Genomic DNA, 22,353 nt, shown 5'->3' on the forward strand with positions numbered 1-22,353 from the left:
GAGGAGGAGAAGAGGACTTGAAAAGAGATGTTCTCCCTGGAGAACAGAAAAGCCTTTTGTGTGACGTGAAAAACATTGCTAAATCAAAAGGCAGCCTTAAGAGGGTTTGAGATTCTCCAGAAAGGAATGAATGAGTCTCCATCTTCCCTCCCTCCCACACCTTCTCAGAACTCTTAGATGTCAAGTATCACCAAGCACCCTACTCTTTCAGCCCGTAGCTTCATTGCAAAAGCGCCTCTCAGTCCCCACATTTGGGCTTGCCTGTGCCACTGTAATTTTCCTCTGCTTTCAGTAGCGGAAATTCGGATTATTTTAGGTAAGCCATCTATGGGTTAAGGAGAGAGGAAGGACAGGTTTCTGTACTTTTGGTCAGAATTTCCTAAAGGTTTGGAAGGTGGTTTTTTTCCATGCAACAAGAGCTAGTCCTTGCCTTGCCTTTGCTGCAGGAATAAAGAGTGAATATTTGCTACAGGTGCTAACTGCAGAGGAGAGGAACAACCACCTGCGCAGGTATAGTCCAGTGATGCTTCAAAATATTTTCTTGGCGAATTCTGAATCTCGTCAACCATATAATTGGGGAGCAAAATTTAAATGTATGCCATTTAAACCAGTGGTTTTTTCCCCCCCCCACCAAACCTGACAACTTGCTGGCTGCGGAATCCTGGCTGTTAAAAGCCCAACCATCTTAAAGCTGGCAAGTTTGGAAAACAGTGGTTTAAATCATGCGGATTTTTCTACAAAGTGATCAAAGCAATTATCTGTTCCATGCGCCGTACTCAGCAATAGTGCAGCTTGCTTGGTTTTAGCTTTGGGCCTTGTGGGCAAATGGTTTGTGGCTTACTTTATTGTGTGACTCCAACAAAGTATGGTTTATTGAATAAGCCATGGATCCACAAACTGTGATTTAGTGTGATGCGTGAGTTTAATTTATATAATCATTGGAAACTAAAGAAAAAACAGCGTTTGTGGAATGTGGGGTGTTGGTGATATGCACTGTGGGTATTAAAGAAGACGTAACCATTGAGTTACCATGAATTGATCGATTGATTGATTGATTGATTATATGTCATTAAGTTGTTCTCAACTCCCGGTGATCACATAAATAGATTTTCTCCATGATGATCTCTCACTAACTTGATCCTTCAGTTCTTCTAATGGTGCCCCCATCACCACCGTAGCTTAGTCTCTCAGCCATGCTGCTGGTCCTTAATACTGGCCAAAGGCAGAGCGTTGAACTGGTGTGAGGGGGCATCTTTTTTAGCTTCTTCCCCATCACCTTTTCCAGTTTTGGGTGCAAGAAATCTTGGAGCTGGAGTTCTAGCACTTCCACCAGAAACTCAACCTTTGTTGTTGTTAGTTACGAAGTCGTGTCCGACCCATTGCAACTCCATGGGCAATGTTCATCCAGGCCTTCCTGTCCTCTCCCATCCTCTGGAGTCCATTTAAGCTCACGCCAACTGCTTTGGTGACTCCATCCAGCCACCACCTTCTCTGTTGTCCCCTTCTTCTTCTGCCCTCCATCGTTCCCAGCATGAGGCTCTTCTCCAGGAAGACCTTCCTTCTCATTAGGTGGCCAAAGTACTTGAATTTCCTTTTCAGGATCTGGCCTTCTAAAGAGTAGTCAGGGTTGATCTCCTCTAGGACTGACCGGTTGGATGGCCTTGCAGTCCAAGGGACTCGCAGGAGTCTTCTCCAGCACCAGAGTTCAAAGGCCTCCATTCTTTGGCACTCAGCCTTCCTTATGGTCTAACCTTCACAGCCATCTATTGCAACTGGGAAAACCATAGCCTTGACTAGATGCAGTTTTGTTGGCAGGGTGATGTCTCTGCTTTTTAGTATGCTGTCTAGATTTGCCATAGCCTTCCTCCCCAGGAGCAAGCCTCTTTTAATTTCTTGGCTGCAGTCCCCATCTGTGGTAATCTTGGAGCCCAGGAAAATAAAATCTGTCACTGCCTCCGCACTGTCACTCAATACCTGTAAAGTGAAAATTACAGAGCTGCTTTTATGCAAACCTTCTTCTTACACCACCCTCTCTGCATTACAGTCTGCATTTAATCTGCATTATTCATCTTTGGTTATTAATGAAGGAGTTTAAACAAAGGTATTTGCATAATTCATAAAGGTAACGGAATCCTGCTTTTTCTAAGTGTGCTGTCTAGATTACCCTTGGTTTGTGTTAAAACTGTCTGGCTCCTGAGCTAAAAAATAAATAAAAATGTGTCTTTTGTAGCCTGGGGGTATATTTGCATAATTCCTTAATAAACTTCTTTGGTCTCTATCTCAGGCATCTCCAAACTTGGCAATTTTGAGATTTGTGGACCAACTCCCAGAATTGCTGGCTAAGGAATTCTGGGACTTGAAGTCCACAAGTCTTACAAATTGCCAATTGTAGAGACCCCTACTCTACCACTTCAAGAGGATTCAAATGGTTTTTTTTATAGGACCTGTAAAAAAGCAAGGAGAATGTCTAGAATTCAAGCCAGAATTATTTTTATTAGGTATTATTACAGAAGGCTATAACGAAGGGTCAATACAGCTAATATTTCACATCTGAACAGCAGCGAGAATGGTGCATGCACAGCAATGGAAAAGTAAAAACACCCCTCCAGAAAAGGAGATAATAAGGAAGATATTAACATACGCAGAAATGGATAAACTAATGTTACAGTTAAAAAACAAAGGAGAGACAGAATATTATGACACATGGAATAGATTTTATCAAGGGCTGGAAACATGAAGTGGGAGTCGTAACACAAAAGAATTTAGGCTAAGTAGACTTGAAATGAGAGATTATATATGAATTAGAATGAATACGTTAGTCAAAGTAATTGTATAAGACTAGCACTCAGGGACACGGTGGCTCAGGGGCTAAGACGATGAACTTGTCGATCAGAAAGGTTGGCAGTTCAGCAGTTCGAATCCCTAGCGCCGCATAACGGAGTGAGCTCCCATTACTTGTCCCAGCTTCTGCCAACTTAGCAGTTCGAAAGCACATAAAAAATGCAAGTAGAAAAATAGGAACCACTTTTGGTGGGAAGGTAACAGTGTTCCATGTGCCTTCAGCATTTTGTCATGTCGACCACATGGCCACGGAGACATCTTCGGACAGCGCTGGCTCTTTGGCTTTGAAACGGAGATGAGCACCGCCCTCTAGAGTCAGGAACGACTAGCACACATGTGCGAGGAGGACCTTTGCCTTTAGCACTGTGTATGTGGTATATATGCTATTTGTCTCGCATTTTGGTTTCTATGGCGGATAAAACGCCAGGACCGTCACACTGTGTTCGATAGACTTATTTGTAAATAATATTAATATATTTTTTGAAAAAAGAGGGTTCAAATGGGATTTTGCCTCCCTACATTTTCCCCCCTCTAAGTTCCTGTTTCTCCAAGTCTCGTCCTTCCTTGCATGAGACAAAATCATAAAATCAGGTATAGTTCCCTGTTTAACCACTGGTATGGCTTATGATCATAATACTGGGCTCACGTATGGTCATAAATCATGAACCAACGGTAACTAGGTGATCAGAATAGATCCAATCTGTTTAACCACTGCCGTAGCTTTTGTGTACAGCGTAAAGGAATTGAGCCACATTCAGAGAAAGGCAAGATCTGATAAGTCTTTTTTTTTTCAACAGGACTTTTGTCCTTTGACAAAGAGCAAATAATATTTGTGTATTTCAACTTGCTAGGATGGTTCACTGAAAGTGACTCTTCTGGAAAAGCAGGATTTTAACACCCCAAGCCGGCCATAAATTATGGCATTCGCATACCTCAAAACTTATTTTTGTCAACAACAATATAACAGAGTTGGAAGAGAGCTTAATATTAGGCCAATCGTCAAGACTCAAACGATATCCCAATCAAACAACGGCCAGCTTGCCTTCAGTAGTTGTAGGTGCTACATTGCTGGAGATTTTTAAGAAAAGATTGGACAGCCATCTCGCTACAATAGCGTAGGGTCTTCTGCTTGAGCAGGGGATTGGATTAAAACAGCGGTCTCCAACTGGGGGTCCATGAGAAAATTTGGGTGGTCCACAGAAAAGTCATTTGCATTTTTTATATTGCACTAAATCAGGGGTCCTCAAACTACGCCCCCTGGGATGGATACGTGCAATGAACGCTTGTGTTGCTGCCGAATTCTCTCCCCTTTTGGGGTCTTTTTGTGCGGGTCAGAGGGGGGCAGAAATTCTGACTTGGGGTCTGCTTCAGCCTCCTGGTGGGGGGCTTTGGGCGAAGGCTGGAGGGAAGCGCCACTGGTGGCGAAGAGCCGGAGGGCCTCGTTCCAGTGGGACAGCATCATGGCCTGGAACTGGCTGACCATCTTAAGGACAACCTATATGTCTTCCCCCCTGAGTGAAGGTGATTTGTGACCCTGCATCAAATAGGGGGCATTTTAATTATTTGGGTATTTCCTCTGTGTGATCCATTTGCTTTACAATGTGTTCTTCCTTTACTTGGTTCCCTGATGCAATTTGAAATGGTTGCATATTGGTTTGACTTGCTTTGAGGTGCTAATAAATGAAATAAGTTAGGTGGAGGTTGGAAAGGGAGGGAGGGAGAATGAAGATCACAAAATAGGTAGGAAGGTTAATGGGAAGAGATGGGTTGGTGGGCAGGTAGGTTGAATAGCAAGCAGGAAGGCTCAGTGACTAAGACGCTGAGCTTGTTGATCAGAAAGGTCGGCAATTCGGCGGTTCGAATCCCTAGCGCCATATAATGCAGTGAGCTCCCGTTATTTGTCCCAGCTTCTGCCAACCTAGCAGTTCGAAAGCACGTAAAAAATGCAAGTAGAAAAATAGGAACCACTTTTGGTGGAAAGGTAACAGCATTCCGTGTGCCTTCAGCATTTAGTCATGTTGACCATATGGCCACGGAGACATCATCGGACAGCGCTGGCTCTTCGGCTTTGAAACAGAGATGAGCACCGCCCTCTAGTGTCGGGAACAACTAGTACATATGTGCGAGGAGGACCTTTGCCTTTAGCACTGTGTATGTGGTATATATGCTATTTGTCTTGCACTTCGGTTTCTATGGCGGATGAAACGCCAGGACCGTCACACTGTGTTCGATAGACTTATTTGTAAATAATATTAATATATTTTTTGAAAAAAGAGGGTTCAAATGGGATTTCGCCTCCCTACATTTTCCCCCATCTAAGTTCCTGTTTCTCCAAGTCTCGTCCTTCCTTGCATGAGACAAAACCATAAAATCAGGTACAGTTCCCTGTTTAACCGCTGGCATGGCTTATGACCATAATACTAGGCTCACTTATGGTCATAAATCATGAACCAACGGTAAGTAGGTGATCAGAATAGGTCCAATCTGTTTAACCACTGCCGTAACTTTTGTGTACAGCGTAAACAAATTGAGCCACATTCAAAAAAAGGCAATCGTACAGATCTGATAAGTCTTTTTTTCAACAGGACTTTGTCCTTTGACAAAGAGCAAATAATATTTGAGTATTTCAACTCGTGAACGACTAGCACATTTGCTAGGAGAGGTGGTCTGGTGGGCAGGTAAGTTGAAAAGTAGGCAGCTTGCTTACGTAGCAGATAGGTAAGCAGGTAGGTTGAAAGGTAGTGGGATAGGCAGGTAAGCCAGTTGGGTGGACAGGCAGGTAGGTGAGATAAGTAGGGAAGTCAGACAGATAATTAGATAGGGTGGCAATAGTTTGCCAACTTCTATAATACTGTGGTAATTCAGTTATTTAGTGTTTTGTTCTGCTACTACCTGTATAATGGGCTTAATAATAAACATATCCATAGCCAGGCAATTTAGCTTAAAGACAGAATTGCACTGCATTGTTAAGAATTTCACAGCTAATTTAATTTGGATGAGTGAGAACAGTGAGTTCTTTCTGTGTTTACCTCTCTAGTTTCAGCGTATTTCAAACACTAATTGATCCACAATGAGTAGAGGGAGAGAGAAACAGAGCCAAGGAACAGGTGAATTGTTGGTGGTAGAATTTGCAATTTTGAGGAGACCACAGTTCTAGTCAAAATTGGCCAACGTGGGTTTTTTTGACGATGGGATTTGTAAAACCAGCCAGATGTAGAAGTTATAGAAAGACACAAAGCAAGATGTGTTTAATGTTTAATGGAAAAAGAAGATATGTATATTTTATGTGGTTTGAATCTTGTCTTGAAAATTTAAAGATGAAGCAAAGTTTCCCAGGGTCATCCACTCCAAATGTGTTTGAAATGCTACTGGTAGTAAAGAAAAAAAAATGTTTTAAAAAGTTTTTAAAAAATTCTGAAGATCAGCTTTGCGGCGTGATCTTCGGAACTTTTAAAAAACTTTTAAAAAGCATTTTGACTACATATTCCGTACCGGTTGCAACGGGATCCAGAACCCACCACTGAGTTCTTCTCAAGTTGCTTAATTGGAGAGAGCCATCTTCTTCAGCAACGAATGCTCTCATTAAATATATAAGCCTGATCCTCTTTTGGCACATAAGTACCAAGAAATTATGCCTCCGGCTTTGAACATAAGCTTCCAGAAACTCTTTGTCTTCCAAATCAGTTGGACTTCAATCTCAGAATTCCTTAGGTGTGTGCTGAGATTCTGAGAGCTGACGTCCAACCCATATGGGAGTTAGGAAAGAACTTCTTTGAAGGACTAGTAGTCCCTTAATGTTGTTTCAGTGAGAGGTGAGACTCCAAATCTCTTACTTTTAATCTCTTTTTCTGGCAGCCAGATTTCTTTCTCAGCTTAACTCCAGGAGTCCTGGATTTTTCAACACGCCTCTCATGGAAAAGAGAAATTAGATCAGTGGCTTGTTTATGTCAGGGTTCCAAGTAATACCCCCCAACGAAAGAAAGAAGACTCCAAGGCTTGACGTTCCTCAAAAAGTTCCATTTTTATTAGAGATGGAGTTTATTTCATTGGTAGTAGGACTTTCCTCCTGGCGTGAGAGATGTTCCTTTGAGCAGGTTGGGTTCCTGCAATCCAGAACAATTGATCTGAGAGGGACTAAAGATGGCCAAAGACCCACCCAACCCCCTCATATCACCTTCAGATGTGAACACGGGATTGTGAAATAAAGATATGGGAGAGTAGAATTGCCTTGTTTACTCATTAGAGGTCTTCTTTACAGCAGTGTTTTCCAACCTTCTCCATTTGAAGGTGGGTGGACTTCAACTTCCAGAATTCTTCAGCTAGTCGGACTGGCTGGAGAATTTTGGGAGTTGAAAGTCCACCCATCTTCAAATGGACAAGGTTGAGGAAGGAAAGAAAACTAAAAAAAAGAAAAGTAAAAGAAAAGAGGGAGGGAGGAAGGAAAGAGATAGATAGATAGATAGATAGATAGATAGATAGATAGATAGATAGATAGATAGATAGATAGAAGGGGCTCCAATCTCCAATTGCATGGTTAGAATTTAAGTGTGAATCGGAAGGAAAGAAGGAAGGAAAGAGAGAAAGGAAGGAAAGAAAGAAAGAAGGAAAGAAAGAAAAGGGCTCCAATTGCATGGTTAGAGTTCCAGTGTGAGTCGGAAGGAAGGAAGGAAGGAAAGGAAAGGAAGGAAAGAAAGAAAAAGAAAGAAAGAAAGAAAGAAAAGGGCTCCAATTGCATGGTTAGAGTTTCAGTGTGAGTCAGAAGGAAGGAAGGAAGGAAGGAAGGAAAGGAAGGAAGGAAAGAAAGAAAGAAAGAAAGGAAAGAAAGAAAAGGACTCCAATTGGATGGTTAGAGTTTCAGTGTGAGTCAGAAGGAAGGAAGGAAGGAAAGAAAGAAAGAATGAAAGAAAGAAAGAAAGAAAGAAAGAAAGAAGAAAGAAAAGGGCTCCAATTGCATGGTTAGAGTTTCAGTGTGAGTCAGAAGGAAGGAAGGAATGAAAGAGAAAGGAAAGAAGAAAGAAAGAAAGAAGAAAGAAAAGGGCTCCAATTGCATGGTTAGAGTTTCAGTGTGAGTCAGAAGGAAGGAAGGAAGGAAGGAAGGAAGGAAGGAAGGAAAGGAAGGAAGGAAAGAAAGAAAGAAAGGAAAGAAAGAAAGAAAAGGGCTCCAATTGGATGGTTAGAGTTTCAGTGTGAGTCAGAAGGAAGGAAGGAAGGAAAGAAAGAAAGAATGAAAGAAAGAAAGAAAGAAGAAAGAAAAGGGCTCCAATTGCATGGTTAGAGTTTCAGTGTGAGTCAGAAGGAAGGAAGGAATGAAAGAGAAAGGAAAGAAGGAAAGAAAGAAAGAAAGAAAGAAAGAAAGAAAGAAAGAAAGAAAGAAAGAAAGAAAAGGGCTCCAATTGCATGGTTAGAGTTTCAGTGTGAGTCAGAAGGAAGAAGAAGGAGAAAGGAAGGAAAGGAAGGAAAGAAGAAAAGAAAAGAAAAAGAAAGAAGAAGAAAGAAAGAAAGAAAGCAAAGAAAAGGGCTCCAATTGATGGTTAGAGTTTCAGTGTGAGTCAGAGGAAGAGAAGGAAAGGAGAAGGAAGAAAAGAAAGAAGAAAGAAAGAAAGAAAGAAAGAAGAAAAGGGCTCCAATTGCATGGTTAGAGTTTCAGTGTGAGTCAGAAGGAAGTAGAATGAAAAGGAGGAAGGAGAAGGAAAGAAGAAAGAAGAAAGAAAGAAAGAAGAAAGAAAAGGGCTCCAATTGCATGGTTAGAGTTTCAGTGTGAGTCAGAAGGAAAGGAAGGAAGGAAAGAAAGAAAGAAAGAAAGAAAGAAAGAAAGAAAGAAGAAAGAAAAGGGCTCCAATTGCATGGTTAGAGTTTCAGTGTGAGTCAGAAGGAAGGAAGGAAGGAAAGAAAGAAAGAATGAAAGAAAGAAAGAAAGAAGAAAGAAAAGGGCTCCAATTGCATGGTTAGAGTTTCAGTGTGAGTCAGAAGGAAGGAAGGAAGGAAAGGAAAGGAAAGAAGAAAGAAAGAAAGAAAGAAAGAAAGAAAGAAAAGGGCTCCAATTGCATGGTTAGAGTTTCAGTGTGAGTCAGAAGGAAGGAAGGAAGGAAAGAAAGAAAGAATGAAAGAAAGAAAGAAAGAAAAGAAAAGGGCTCCAATTGCATGGTTAGAGTTTCAGTGTGAGTCAGAAGGAAGGAAGAAAGGAAAGGAAGGAAGGAAGGAAAGAAGAAAGAAAGAAAGAAAGAAAGAAAGAAAAGGGCTCCAATTGCATGGTTAGAGTTTCAGTGTGAGTCAGAAGGAAGGAAGAAAGGAAAGGAAGGAAGGAAGGAAGGAAAGAAGAAAGAAAGAAAGAAAGAAAGAAAGAAAGAAAGAAAGAAAGAAAGAAAGAAAGAAAAGGGCTCCAATTGCATGGTTAGAGTTTCAGTGTGAGTCAGAAGGAAGGAAGGAAGGAAGGAAGGAAGGAAGGAAAGAAAGAAGAAAGAAAGAAAGAAAGAAAAGGGCTCCAATTGGATGGTTAGAGTTTCAGTGTGAGTCAGAAGGAAGGAAGGAAGGAAAGAGAGAAAGGAAGGAAAGAAAGAAAGTAAAGAAAAGAAAAGGGCTCCAATTGCATGGTTAGAGTTTCAGTGTGAGTCAGAAGGTAGGAATGAAAGAGAGAAAGGAAAGAAAGAAAGAAAGAAAGAAAGAAAGAAAGAAAGAAAGAAAAGAAAAGAAAAGGGCTCCAATTGCATGGTTAGTGTTGTTATCTTGACTTTTTTTTTTAACTCCTCTGTCAGGACAATCCCCTAAAGCAGTGTTTCTCAACCTTGGTCTCCTGAAGTTGGGTGGACCAACTGCCAGAATTCTCCAGCCAAGACATCCTTGGGTGGCCAAGATTGGAAAACACTGCTGTAAAATAAGAGCTCTGCTGAATAACCAAGACAACACACACACACACACACACACACACACACACACACACACACACACGGGTGGGATTGAAAAATATTAGCAACTGGTTCTCTGCCCAGTTGCTGGGTGGGTGTGGCCATGGTGGGCATGGCCTACTCGGCTTCCTGCACCATGGTGGGGGTGGCTGGGTTTCTCCCTCCCCAGGCTCCAGAGGTTTTCCCTGAGCCTCCAGGAGGGTGAAAACAGCCTCCCCAGGCTCCGGAGGCCGTAAACAGGCCAATTTTCGATATTTCCAGTAGGGCCATTTTTCACCCTCCCAGAGCCTCCGCATGGGCCCTACATTTACATGGGCCTTGCAACAACAGTTGGATGCAAAATTAACATCCGGTTCATCTGAACCGGTGCGAACTGCCTGAATCCCACCCCTGCAGGTGATCCATATAAAAAGAGGCAATACTGTGGCCAGCCGTCTTGAGTTTTTTAAATCGCTCCTCCAACAGAAAAGGCAAGAAAAACAGGAGCACCCTCAAGCAGGGATCTCGAGACCAAAGAATAACTGATATGTGTGTAAAAGCCCTCGTCCCACGTCTTAAAAAATGCACTGTTCTCAAAGAGAGGGCTTTGCAACCAGGCAATGCAGAGAAAGCATAGCAAATGCTGGGCACGTTGATTTCCCCCATCCATTCTCTGCTCCACCAGACAGCCGCGTTCCCTGCAAAGGAAGACGATGAAGGAAATACAATATGACCCTTTAGAATTGGCCTGTTGTGTTGTTGCTACTGCTGCTGCAGCTAGAAATATCAGTGAGGCTCACAACGCAAAGCAGGAACTATAGGATCCAGGGACGTGCAGTCACTAGAAGCAAGGGAAGCGGAGCCTCACCACTCTCCTCAGGAAAAGAAAAGAAATTTAAATATATTTTTTAAAATAATTAAAGCCAAGATAGTTGCTACCAGATTCCAGGTCACAGTGGCTTGGTGTCTGCTTAGTGTTAACCAAAGCAGGAGGCGAGAGAACTCGGGGCCTCCTTTCCATAAGGAATTTTTCGCCTTCTAAAAGTTAAGAAAGAGTTAAAAGGCAAAGAAGTTCAGATGGAAAAGAGGCACTAATTCTCCTGCCTCCTGATCTGGAAGCAGCCAATCATGTCTTCTTGAGTACGCTTACGTTGAGCAGGTTATTTCAGAGGGCGCGCTTCAGAGGAGAGAGGAGTGGGGGAGAAGGAGGAGGCTCGCTCTTCACCCCTCCCCAACCTTCCCAGGGTCCAGATTCCCTTCGCTGCAAGCCTTGCTGTCTCTTGCATCCCAAAGGTGGGTGGGTGTGGGAGCTTTGGTGGCCCCAATTCTTCTCTGGGGGGCGGGGGGTGTCTCCTGGGGCTGCTGGCTAGATAGACTCCCGAGGAGCGACTCCTTCCCTCCTAGTCCCCCTGTGGGTGGCTGGAAATGTCCGCGCATTTCAGCCAGCCACAAAACGCTTAGCCGGGGGTTTCCTTACAAGAGCCAGGCGGGAGAAGCCCTTGCTTCTTTCTTGTGGAGATGGGCACTTTGCATCGTGGGAGCTGCCAAGCGCCTTTACTGCAGACCTGGGCGCTTGGCGGCTCCCACGATGCAAAGTGCCCCGCCACCCACCCGCTGACCCGGCCTGCGGCCGCTGCTTCTCCAAACTCTGCCGCTGGAAGTCTCGGATCGCCTCTGGGGGAAGGCTGAGTGAGAAGCGGAGCGAAGCTTCTCCGCGGCCTCCCGGCGCTGCGCAGAGGCTCTTGCAGGAGCACGTGCGGGGCCTTTGCTGCAGACTCGGGCACTTGGCGGCTCCCGCAATGCAAATTCCCCCCCCCCACCGCCGAGGCCGAACGCTGCCCTGCTTCACAAAAGGATGCCCAGCTGAGCCTCACCAGGCATAAACCTCACCGCACGTCACTGATAGGATCTATTCTCATGTGAGAATGCAGAATGGGGGCGACACAATTGATTTTGCGTGCTTAAGCTGAACTTCCCAGACATCCAAATAAGGAAATCAAACACCCAAAAGGGAGAAAGCTTTTTTCCCCCTTGCCAAGTTTTATTTCTCCACTAGCTGATAACCCAGCGTTGGGTTATCTCAGGAGGCTGTTGTCCAAATATTTATATTGCCTACTCCTGTATTAGATAGGAAAACCCCTGATTTTGGCAACAATTAAATTAGTTACAAATTTTTTTTCCCTCTGCCCCCAGAAGCATCAAGGGAAATGATACCACCTTATTGTTTTGCTAGGTGATCCATGCTCATTTGGTGCGCTTTTTTTTCTGATCTTGATTTAGAAGTGGCTTCTTGTCTGCGATATTTGCACAAAACTGTTCGACGTTGCAGTTTGATGTAATCTGCGTGACGTATGCCGTGTCGGCCTCGTGTTTTATTGATCACGGCTATACATTTGTCCTGAAAAATAATAATCAAAGCCTTGTTGAAAATGTCTGGACCAAACGTAATTTCTAATGTCGGATTTTTTCCCCTTGCCAAAGGGAGCCCCCTTGTGGAGTACTGTGAAGCTGTTACCATGGCAATTCCACTTCGCTGTACAGTAGAAGCCATTTTACGGCAGTACAGTAGAAGCCATTGTAAGGCACAACAGGCTGTATCTTAACAGAACACATCCCCCAAGGGGTGTTAGCAGTGTCTTACCCCCTCAGTATTTTTCCCCAGAGAGTAAGTCATATGTGTACCAAGTTTGATTGAACTTGCTCAAGGCGTTCCAGAGTTATGCTGGAATACACACACGCACACGCACACACAGAGCGATAGATGATAGATAGATAGATAGATAGATAGATAGATAGATAGATAGATAGATAGATAGATAGATAGATTATCTGAGGAGGGCAGGTCCTTTCTGGAAAAACAGCTGCTTCTGAAATTTGAGCAGCAAGGTTTTATCGAAGCGGGGGCAGAGTGACATAATGGCAGTTAACACTGAAGAAGAGAGCAGCTCAATTTCTAAGAATGATTACATAAAGCAAACCTTGAACTGGGCATTTTTTTTTTTTTAAGAAAAAGGTTTTATTTCTTTTAAAAAACACAAATATTTCATCATTCGTCAATCATTAAAACATTGAAGTACAATTTTTTTTGTATGCCCCTCCCTCCCTCCACCCCCCCTACCCCCTCCTCCTTCCCCCCCGACTTCCCAGAACCCGTACACGGTGTGGATTTTTAACTAACACAGTCTAAAATCTATTGAGAAAAAAGAAATAAAGAAATTAATGACATTCTACATTGACCTTAGCTTCTTCTTACTGAACTAACTTTTAACAGTTTAAATCATTTCTGATCTTAAGCATAGGCTAACTGGAATTTCTTGGTCCCGTATTTATTTTGTATATAGTCAATCCATTTTTCCCAGTCTCGTTTATATCTCTCATTTGAGTGATCTTTAAGATATGCCGATATTTTAGCCATTTTGGCTAAGTTTGTGACTTTCAATGTCCATTCTTGGATTGTAGGCAAGTCTTCCTTCTTCCAGTATTGCGCCACCAACAGTCTTGCTGCAGTTATTAGGTGCAGAATCAAGTTAGTCTCTACCACTGTAAAGTCAGTACATATACCTAGTAAAAATAACTGAGGAATAAACTTTATCCTTCTTTTAAAAATATTTTGCATAACCCACCATATTTTTATCCAGAATGCCTTAACCTTTTGGCAGGCATTTTTCCATGTGAATAAATAATTGCTACTGAGCAATTAACCTTATTTCCCTGTTTTATGTTGTACTTTTTAAAAACTTTTTTTCATTGAAGGAGACTCATCCGGTATTATAAAACTCATCGGTTCCAGAGGTTTCTAATAGCTGAAAAGCAGTTAACATGCAATTTCCCAAAAAATGAATAAGAAATGAAGTATGGGATTATTGATCTAAGACAGGGATTCCCTACTTACCCAGAGAGTAGAAAATAGGGTAGAAAATAGGGAAAGGGATGCAGTGACTCAGTGGCTAAGACGCTGAGGTTGTGGATCAGAAAAGTTGGGAGTTCAGCGGTTCGAACCCCTAGCGCCACCTAATGGAGTGAGCTCCCGTTACTTCTACTTGCACATATGTGCTAGTCGTTCCTGACTCTAGGGAGCGGTGCTCATCTCTGCTTCAAAGCCGAAGAGCCAGCATTATCGGAAGAGTCTCCGTAGTCATGTGGCCAGCATGACTCAACGCCGAAGGCGCAGGGAACGCTGTTAACCTTCCCATCAAAGGTGGCTCCTATTTTTCTACTTGCATTTTTTACGTGCTTTTGAACTGCTAGTTTGGCAGAAGCTGGGACAAGTCACAGGAGCTCACTCCGTTAGACAGCGCTGGGGATTCGAACCGCCAAACTGCTGACCTTTCTGATCGACAAGCTCAGTGTCTTAGCCACTGAGCCAGCACGTTCCTTCTTGATCCATTACAGTACCGTATTTTAGTTTATCCTCATCCCACTCCCATATTTCCGTGGTGTGTCTTGTCCCTCTTCGCAACTTGATTAATTCAGGTCATTCTCCTCTCTTGCAGTTGTCCATCCCAGTAAGGTTTGTTGTTGTTTTTCTTTTTCCCTCCCACCTTCTGCAATGTTCCTCTTGTTCTTGAGATAACATCACCTCATGGGTGTGTGATATACCCTCCCAATGGTCCTCTGGTGTGAGATGATTACAGCACAATGTACTCTTCCTTGTTGCAGAATGTTCCTTTATACACAAATCACTGTATGGTTTTTATTTCTCCTCCTGGCCTAATCCAGATAATTATATATTTCTTTTGTTCCCACGTATTTGGTGCCAGTAGGAGGTAGCTGATCTTAGCTGGAGGCATGTTTCAAACTGAACACAAGCGAGTTACTACTTTCTGTTTGATCTGCCATTTTTTTTAAGAGGGTAGTTTGAAGGGTAGGAATGAACCTTGCACACTTTTAATTTGGCTTTAAATCTTCCAAAGTCACTCTGAGAGTAAGATGGGCGGGACCTCAATTTGACTAACAAATACACGGAAGTAAAACTGGGCTAAAGCAACACTGCAACTATTATTTTGTCCCTTTTCTAAGGTGTCTCTGCTTGTCTGTCTTCCTGGGCCCATTAATCACTCTTCGCAACGAACGGGAATCAGGAAGAGACCGACTGACTTAGAGGAGCGGTATGCATGAGGAGGACAAAAATAGGTTGTGTAATTAGACTCTGCTTTTAAAAACAACAGCAGTTTGGAAGGCTTTTGTCCAAATATTGGGAGTAATGGAGAAAAATGCAACCAGGTATAGCTTGATTTAACTTGCTATGGGGCATATAGTAGAGCGTCAGAATTTATGAATGGTGGTTGGGGAATTCTGGATGTTGAAGTCAACACTACTTAAAACAGCCAGGTTTGAACAACACTGTTCTACATTTTTCAAGCTACACATTCCATCATGCATTTAGTTATTTAGTTAGCTATTTAGTTTGTCAAACATGTACAAGTCGAGATAACAGGTATAAGTATAAACATGGACATGAACACAGAAAATGGGTACAAATAAATGGAGACAGTAGGACAGGGATGGTAGGCACGCTGGTGTGCTTATGCATGCCTCCTTTACGGACCTCTTAGGAATGGGGTGAAGTCCACGGTAGACAGTTTAAGGTTCAAGTTTTGAGGGCTTGAGGATGTAACAATGGAGCCGGGTAAAGCGTTCCAGGCGTTGACCCCTCTGTTGCTGAGGTCGTATTTTCTGCAATCGAGTTTGGAGCGATTTACCTTGAGTTTGTATCTATTGTTTGCCCGTGTATTATTGCGGTTGAAGCTGAAGCAATCATTGACAGGAGGAAGTTGTAGCAGACAATTTTGTGTACTACGCTTTTTTCCCCATGTAAGATTGAGATTGTCTTGGCAATGTTTTGGCGAGGTCCCACTCGCCATCTTCAGACTGGTGTTTTCAGCTTTGTGCTTGTGCGAGTAAGGCGTGGTCGGAGCTGTCGTCTTTCTATAAATCTTGGTGGGGTTGTGACGAGTGCTGGCCTTGTTGCTGTAAGTGGGTTGATTGGTTGTGTGGTTGCATCCTGATTGGTAGATGGAGTTGATGTTTGTAGATTGGTCGGCTGTTTTGTATCATCCTGTGTGGCTGAAGTGCTGGCTGTGTGTCCGTTGTTCTTTTGTGTTGTTATATATATTTGTTTTCGTAGATTTTCACAGGTGTAGGTATGCTGGTCTTGTAGTATTCGAGTCTTTTCCTGTGTAATATTGAGATTGTCTTGGCAACCTCGCCGAAATGTGTGTGTGTGTGTATGTATGTATGTATGTATGTATGTATATAAGACCCGAATGCAACAAGACCAGCATACCTACACCCGTGAAAATCTAAGAAAACATATATATATATATATATATATATATATATATATATATATATATATATATATATATATATATATATATATATATATATATATACACACATACATACATACATACATACATACATACATACATACATATATATATATATTTAAAGTCACAACCCCTGGTATGCCCAAATATGGGAGGAAGGTCACACTTCCACTCTCTGTCTTCGGCTCGTCACAAGAGACCATCCAGACAGAAACCCAATATTTTTTACTGTTGCCTTTTTGTTACATTTGTTATATTTATGCTGATAAATAAATAAAGGGAGACTAGTATAGATCTATTTCAAGCTATTTAGCTCTCATCAGCTAGCCATACCCATGTTGGGAATCGAACCTGTGCTCTATTGCCTCTTAGGCAGATGTGTTAACCATTGAGCTACAGAGCTCGACTCCTTATCAGCCAGCCAGGGTGAGAGGTATATATTTAAAGTCACTAACTCCCATATTTGGGCATACCAGGGGTTGTTATATTTATGCTGATAATGTAACAAAAAGGCAACAGTAAAAAATATTGGGTTTCTGTCTGGATGGTCTCTTGTGATATACACACACACACACACACACACACACACATACATTACAAGATTGGGTTACAATAATCTTGAATCATATGTGAAAGGCTATAGTGCAGTACCATAAATTTCAATTTGCCCATCAAATTTCAGCAAGATGATCCAAATTGTTCATTTGTGTATGTAAATATATATATATATGTGCCACTTCCACGATAAATCTTGGTTTATGGGCTCAGGATGGATGAGCTTGCATAACATCTTACATCAGAATCAAACAAGCTATTAATGACTTCATACAATATGCGGTTACCACTCCAGAGATCTGCTTTATCATTGAAGTTCAACCGAATAAAGCAGCCAGATGTTTCCTTAGAAATTTGGGGCTTCCCATCATCAGTTGTCATTCCCCTGCTAACTGGTTAGACTCAGCCATTGGAATATGAAACCCAAAACAACTGGGCTAACTTGTCCATAGAGTAGAAGTTTCCAATTATGAATACCCAAGGATGTTCTATGTAGCCCTTGAAGGGAATCCCGAAAACCTCTTTACACCTTGGATGGATGGATGGATGGATGGATGGATGATGATTGGATGGGTAGGTAGGTAGATGGTGGGTGGAGAGAGAGAGAGAGAGAAAGAGAGAGAGAGAGAGCTGACTGGATAGGTAGATAAATATATGATGGAAGGATGGTTAGATGGATACATAGATAGATACATAGATGATGGATGGATGGATAGGTAGATAGATGGTGGATGGATGTATAGATAGATGCATAGATGATGAATGGATAGGTGTTCTGACCCCCCTCGTTCCACACCAAAGCACACTCCGAGCCAGAGATAAATTACGGCATTTAATTAACAAACAGGTCCTTGGCAGCAACCCGGCACAGACAAGCTTGGGCAGCAATAAACACAGATAAGGCTTGGCAGCAATCCAGCCTGCCAAGCTCATACAATGTTCTCCGACATTCGATCCTGTGTTGACTTCTGCAAAGAGGGGCATGTGCACAAGTAGTCTTTTTATAGTCGGGAGAGGAGCCTAATGACCACCAGCTGAGTGCAATTACCTCCTGTAACTGCGCAACTGTTCCTGACGCTATTAGCTCTTCGATGCTGTGCATCCAGGAACAACTCACTACTGTCATCTGGCTCACTTTCCCTTGTCTCCTCCCCACTGGTCCAAGGTTCAGGTGCCTCCTGGTGGCCAACCAATCTCTTTGCACCCTGCTCGGAGTCAGAACCCTGTCCAGGGTCCTCCACATCCTCCAGAGCTGACTCAGAGGGCCCCTCGCTGTTGGAGTCTGGTGGCAGCTCCAACGGCTCCTGCTGGGCCACAACAGATAGGTAGATAGATGGTGGATGGATGGATGGATGGATGGATGGATGGATGGATGGATGGAGAGAGAGAGAGAGAGAGAGAGAGAGAGAGAGGGAGAGAGGGAGGGAGGTGGTTGGGTAGGTAAATAAATAGATGATGGATGGATTGATGGATAGATGGATGGATGGATGGATAGATTCATTCTTACATGATGTAAATACAGATATGTAACATACCCGCACATACCAATTTGTGTAATATATAGATGTTCTGTGTTCTTAAACCACTAGTTTATACTTTACAGGGATTTTTGTTTCCTCCAGGACAATAGTGTGGTTGTTAACAAATAGGGTTGTTATCCAAATCCTCCCTCCATTAAATGGCTCTTTGATGGTGGACTTGCTTTATATTTTTATCTAAGGATTCCAATATTGCTTTTCCACAGAATTTGAGAAAATTGATCCTCCCGTCCCGTCCCGAGTGAAAAGATGGCTGTATCACGGCAGTTTGGGCTTCTTCTCTGGAAGAATTACATCTTGCAGGTGAGTTGGTCAAGGGCCATGGAGAAATGGCCGAAAGGATATCCATAAAAATGAAAGGGTGGAAGTTAAAGCTTGTTGTCAAGCCAATCTTCTTGAATCTCCTCCAGATAGGCTGGACTTCAGTTCTGTTCATCCTCAGCTTGAGGATTATGGGTGTTGAAGTCCAACACCTCTGGAAGAAGACCTCAACATCAGGAAGTTTGCTTGAAACATGCCTTCATTTTTGATCCTGGCTTTCATGCCACACAAGTTGTTTTGAATAGAATAGAATAGAATAGAATTCTTTATTGGCCAAGTGGGATTGGACACACAAGGAATTTGTCTTTGGTGCATAAGCTCTCAGTGAACATAAAATACTTTCATCAAGAATAAAAAGATACAACACTTACTGATAGCCAAGGTTACTATAAGCTATCAAATCGTACCAGGAAACAAATAAAAACAATATAAATTGAAAGATACAAGCAACATGGTTATAATCATAAGTGGGAAAAGATAGATACTAGGAAGAATCTAGGAAGAGAAGAATAATAGCAATACAGTCTTAGTAAATTATTTGACAGTGTTGTGGGAATTAGTGGTTAAGCAGAGTAATGGCATTTGGGGGAAAAACTGTCCTTGTGCATAGTTGTTCTGGTGTGCAGTGCCCTATAGTGTCATTTTGAGCGTAGGAGTTGAAACAATTTATGTCCAGGATGCGAGGGGTCTGTAGATATTTTCACAGCCCTCTTTTTGACTCCTGCAATGTACAGGTCCTCAATGGAAGGCAGGTTGGTAGCCATTGTTTTTTCTGCAGTTTAGCTATGGATTGTTGAAAAAACGATTGGATTTGCCCAATATTCTAGCTGTAAACTAGAGTTCCAAACTATAATGCTGGTTTTTGCTCACCCTACTAAACCCAACAAGCCCATATTATGGCAGAGCAATCTGAGGGCTTCGCGTGATTCTAAGAATCTCGGTTTGTCTCTCAGAAGTCTCCAAGGGCTATCATCATACTGCAAAGTTTGATGTGACGGATGGTGAAAATTGTTGTCGGTTTCATTATGCTGATGTTAACAAAATGTTTTTTCCTGACTCTCTTCCCAAAATCTTTGAGAAAGCTAGCTTCTACCTCTCTTGCTCAAATCCCTTACTTAACTCAAGATAGAAATATTACAACTGATTGCAAGTATTCTGTAAATTAACAGTTGTAATATGTTAGAATTAACACTTGTAATATGTTAAACAGTTGTAATATTTTAAACAAGGACTGTGACTCAGTGGCTAAGATGCTGAGCTTGTCGATCAGAAAGGTCGGCAGTTCAGCAGTTCAAATCCCTAGCGCCGCATAACGGAGTGAGATCCCGTTACCTGCCCCAGCAGTTCAAAGGCATGTAGGGACCACCTTTGGTGGGAAGGGAACAGCGTTCCGTGTGTCTTCGGCATTGCGTCATGCCGGCCACATGACCACAGAGACATCTCTGGACAGCGCTGGCTCTTTGGCTTTGAAACGGAGATGAGCACCGCCCCCTAGAGTCAGGAACAACTAGCGCATACTGTATATGCGAGGGGAATCTTTATCTTTACCTTTAATATGTTAAAACCCTATTGTGTTTGTATTTGCATAACCAACTATGTTCCCCACCCTTTCCCCAATCTCATTCCAGTTTAATTCTAAAGCAGAGGATCTCCAAACTGGGCAACTTTAAGACTTGGTGGACTTGAACTCCCAGAATCCCTCCCCCCTCCAGTCAGCGTGGTAGCATGGCTGACTGAGGAATCCTGGGAGTTGAAGTCCACAAGTATTCATGTTGCCAGCTTTTAGACCTAAAGCATCTCTACATATGATGCCCCTTAATAAAAATTTATAATTTGCATGTCAGATTCTTGATTTCTCTTCTGTCATCTTCTCCTACTGTATCCAAAACTCAGATTTGTCTTTACTCAATGTCATAATATTTCAGTTTTACAGGCTCCCTTAAATCGAACAGACCTTTAGTAGCCTGGGCAGAATTTATTGTAAACGTAGAACCTTATTTATCATTCAAATGGGTACTGCTGCTGTTCCTGGTATTTCAAGTCTGTCTAGACTTTAATTTGCATTTTTTTTTGAAAGGAAGTGAATATGCTGGGGGTTCTTTACAAGTAAATCATGAAATGTTGAAAAGTTTCAGACTTGTAAATTCCAGTGTGTTCACATTGCTTGTTTATCCTCTTTCTTTTTGTTCTTAAAATGCTTAATAAAAGCATATTAAAAATTAAACCAGGCAGGATGCCAAGGCCAGTGCCGTTGATCAATATTTATGGCCACTCAAAGGGTGGAGAAAGAGGCGTTGTTAACTTGACATCGTAACAGACTGTAAGCAGCCATAAACCAAACCCTCAACAATCCATAGTTAAAAATCTGCCAGTCAAACTGTGCCCACCTCCACATTCAAAGCCTCCATTCCAATGTTTCATGCTGCATCGTAGCCTCTCAGCCCACCGGAACATTTTTGAGTGGGGAGAATATGGCTTTGTAGAACAACATTATCTTGAAAAGGGTTGGTTTCTACCGCAGCAAATCTTGGAATTTCAAACTTACAACAGTTTTTTTAACGACCGTTTGAACTTACAACGGCACTGTAAAAAGTGACTAGTGATAGTTGATAGTGATAGTTTTTTCACAGTTATGACCTCTGCAGCATCCCCATGGTCGGTCACCTGATCGAAATTCAGCTACTTGCCAGGGGATTCATATTTATGACGGTTGCAACGTCCCGGGGGTCATGTGATCAAGGTTGGAGAGCTTCTGACAAGCAAAAGTCAGTGTGGGAGCCACTTAACAACCATGGTACTAACTTAACAACTGCAGTGATTCAGATTTAACAGATTTAACAGATTAACAAGAGTTGGAAGGGACCTTATAGGTCATCTAGTCCAACCTCTCCCCGCTCAAGGAGGGGACCCTACACCATTCCTGACAGATGGCAGTCCAGTCTCTTCTTGAAAGCCTCCAGTGATGAAGCCCCCACAATTTCTGAAGGCAACTTCTGTTCCATGGGTTGATTGTTCTCACTGTCAGAAAGTTCCTTCTTATTTCTAGGTTGAATCTCTTCTTGTTCAGTTCCATCCATTATTCCTTCTCTGGCCTTTGGGTGCTTTGGAAAATAGCTTGACCCCTTCCTCTCTGTGGCAGCTCCTCAAATATTGGAAGGCTGCTATCCTGTCTCCTGGTCCTTCTCTTCTCTAGATTAGCCATGCCCAATTCCTGCAATCGACCATTGTATGTTTTAGTCTCCAGTCCCCTCATCATCCTGGTTACTCTTCTCTGCACTCTTTCTAGAGTCTCAACATCTTTTTTAATAGTGTGGTGACCAAAACTGGATGCAGGACTCTAGGTGTGGTCTTACTAAGGCTTTATAGAGTGGTATTAGCATCTCCCTTGATCTTGATTGTATCCCTCTGTTAATGCAATTTAGGATTGCATTGGCTTTTTGGGCTGCCGCTGCACACTGCTGGCTCATATTCAGCTGGTGGTAGCAAGACAATGGGGCAAACTCCCTTAACAAATGTTTAACTTAGTAAATGTTAGGCTCAATGATGATCATAACTCAAGAACTACCTGTAAAAAGGATAGACCTTTTGATCGATTTGTACAGGTGGGCCTCAATATACTAACATTTGTATACAACTGTTTGGTCCAAACTTACAATAGGCTCAGGGAGGGGGGTTGGGAGGCTTGTAAAAACACTTCCAGCCGTTGCAAAACATTGCACACCCAGTCACATGATTGCAATTTGGTTTCTTGGCAACCAGCTCGCATTTACAATCCTTGCTGCACCTTGCAATCATGTGGTTGCAATTTGCAATGTTTATTTTTTGCTGGTTTCAGACTTCCTTTTGCCCATTTCCAGCAGAGAAAAAAAAAAGGGGGGGGGGAAA

The 22,353-nt window shown here is 42.5% G+C and overlaps 1 protein-coding gene across 4 annotated transcripts in view; it reads left to right on the forward strand.

The window, feature by feature from the left end:
• ABCA3 (ATP binding cassette subfamily A member 3) overlaps positions 1-22,353 on the forward strand; it is an 88,269-nt gene that overhangs the window by 11,183 nt on the left and 54,733 nt on the right. For 2 of the 4 annotated variants that reach the window (XM_032230960.1, XM_032230963.1), the window contains exon 2: positions 18,354-18,450. In XM_032230960.1, the coding sequence (XP_032086851.1) occupies positions 18,397-18,450 (54 nt within the window). In that variant the 5' untranslated portion in view covers positions 18,354-18,396. Of the gene's footprint in view, positions 1-5,415; positions 5,520-14,080; positions 14,946-18,353; positions 18,451-22,353 lie in introns of those variants that run through there. The other 2 variants (XM_032230961.1, XM_032230962.1) reach the window with 2 other exon arrangements.

Source organism: Thamnophis elegans, chromosome 14 (genome assembly GCF_009769535.1).
Source record: "Thamnophis elegans isolate rThaEle1 chromosome 14, rThaEle1.pri, whole genome shotgun sequence".
Lineage (NCBI taxonomy): Eukaryota > Metazoa > Chordata > Lepidosauria > Squamata > Colubridae > Thamnophis > Thamnophis elegans.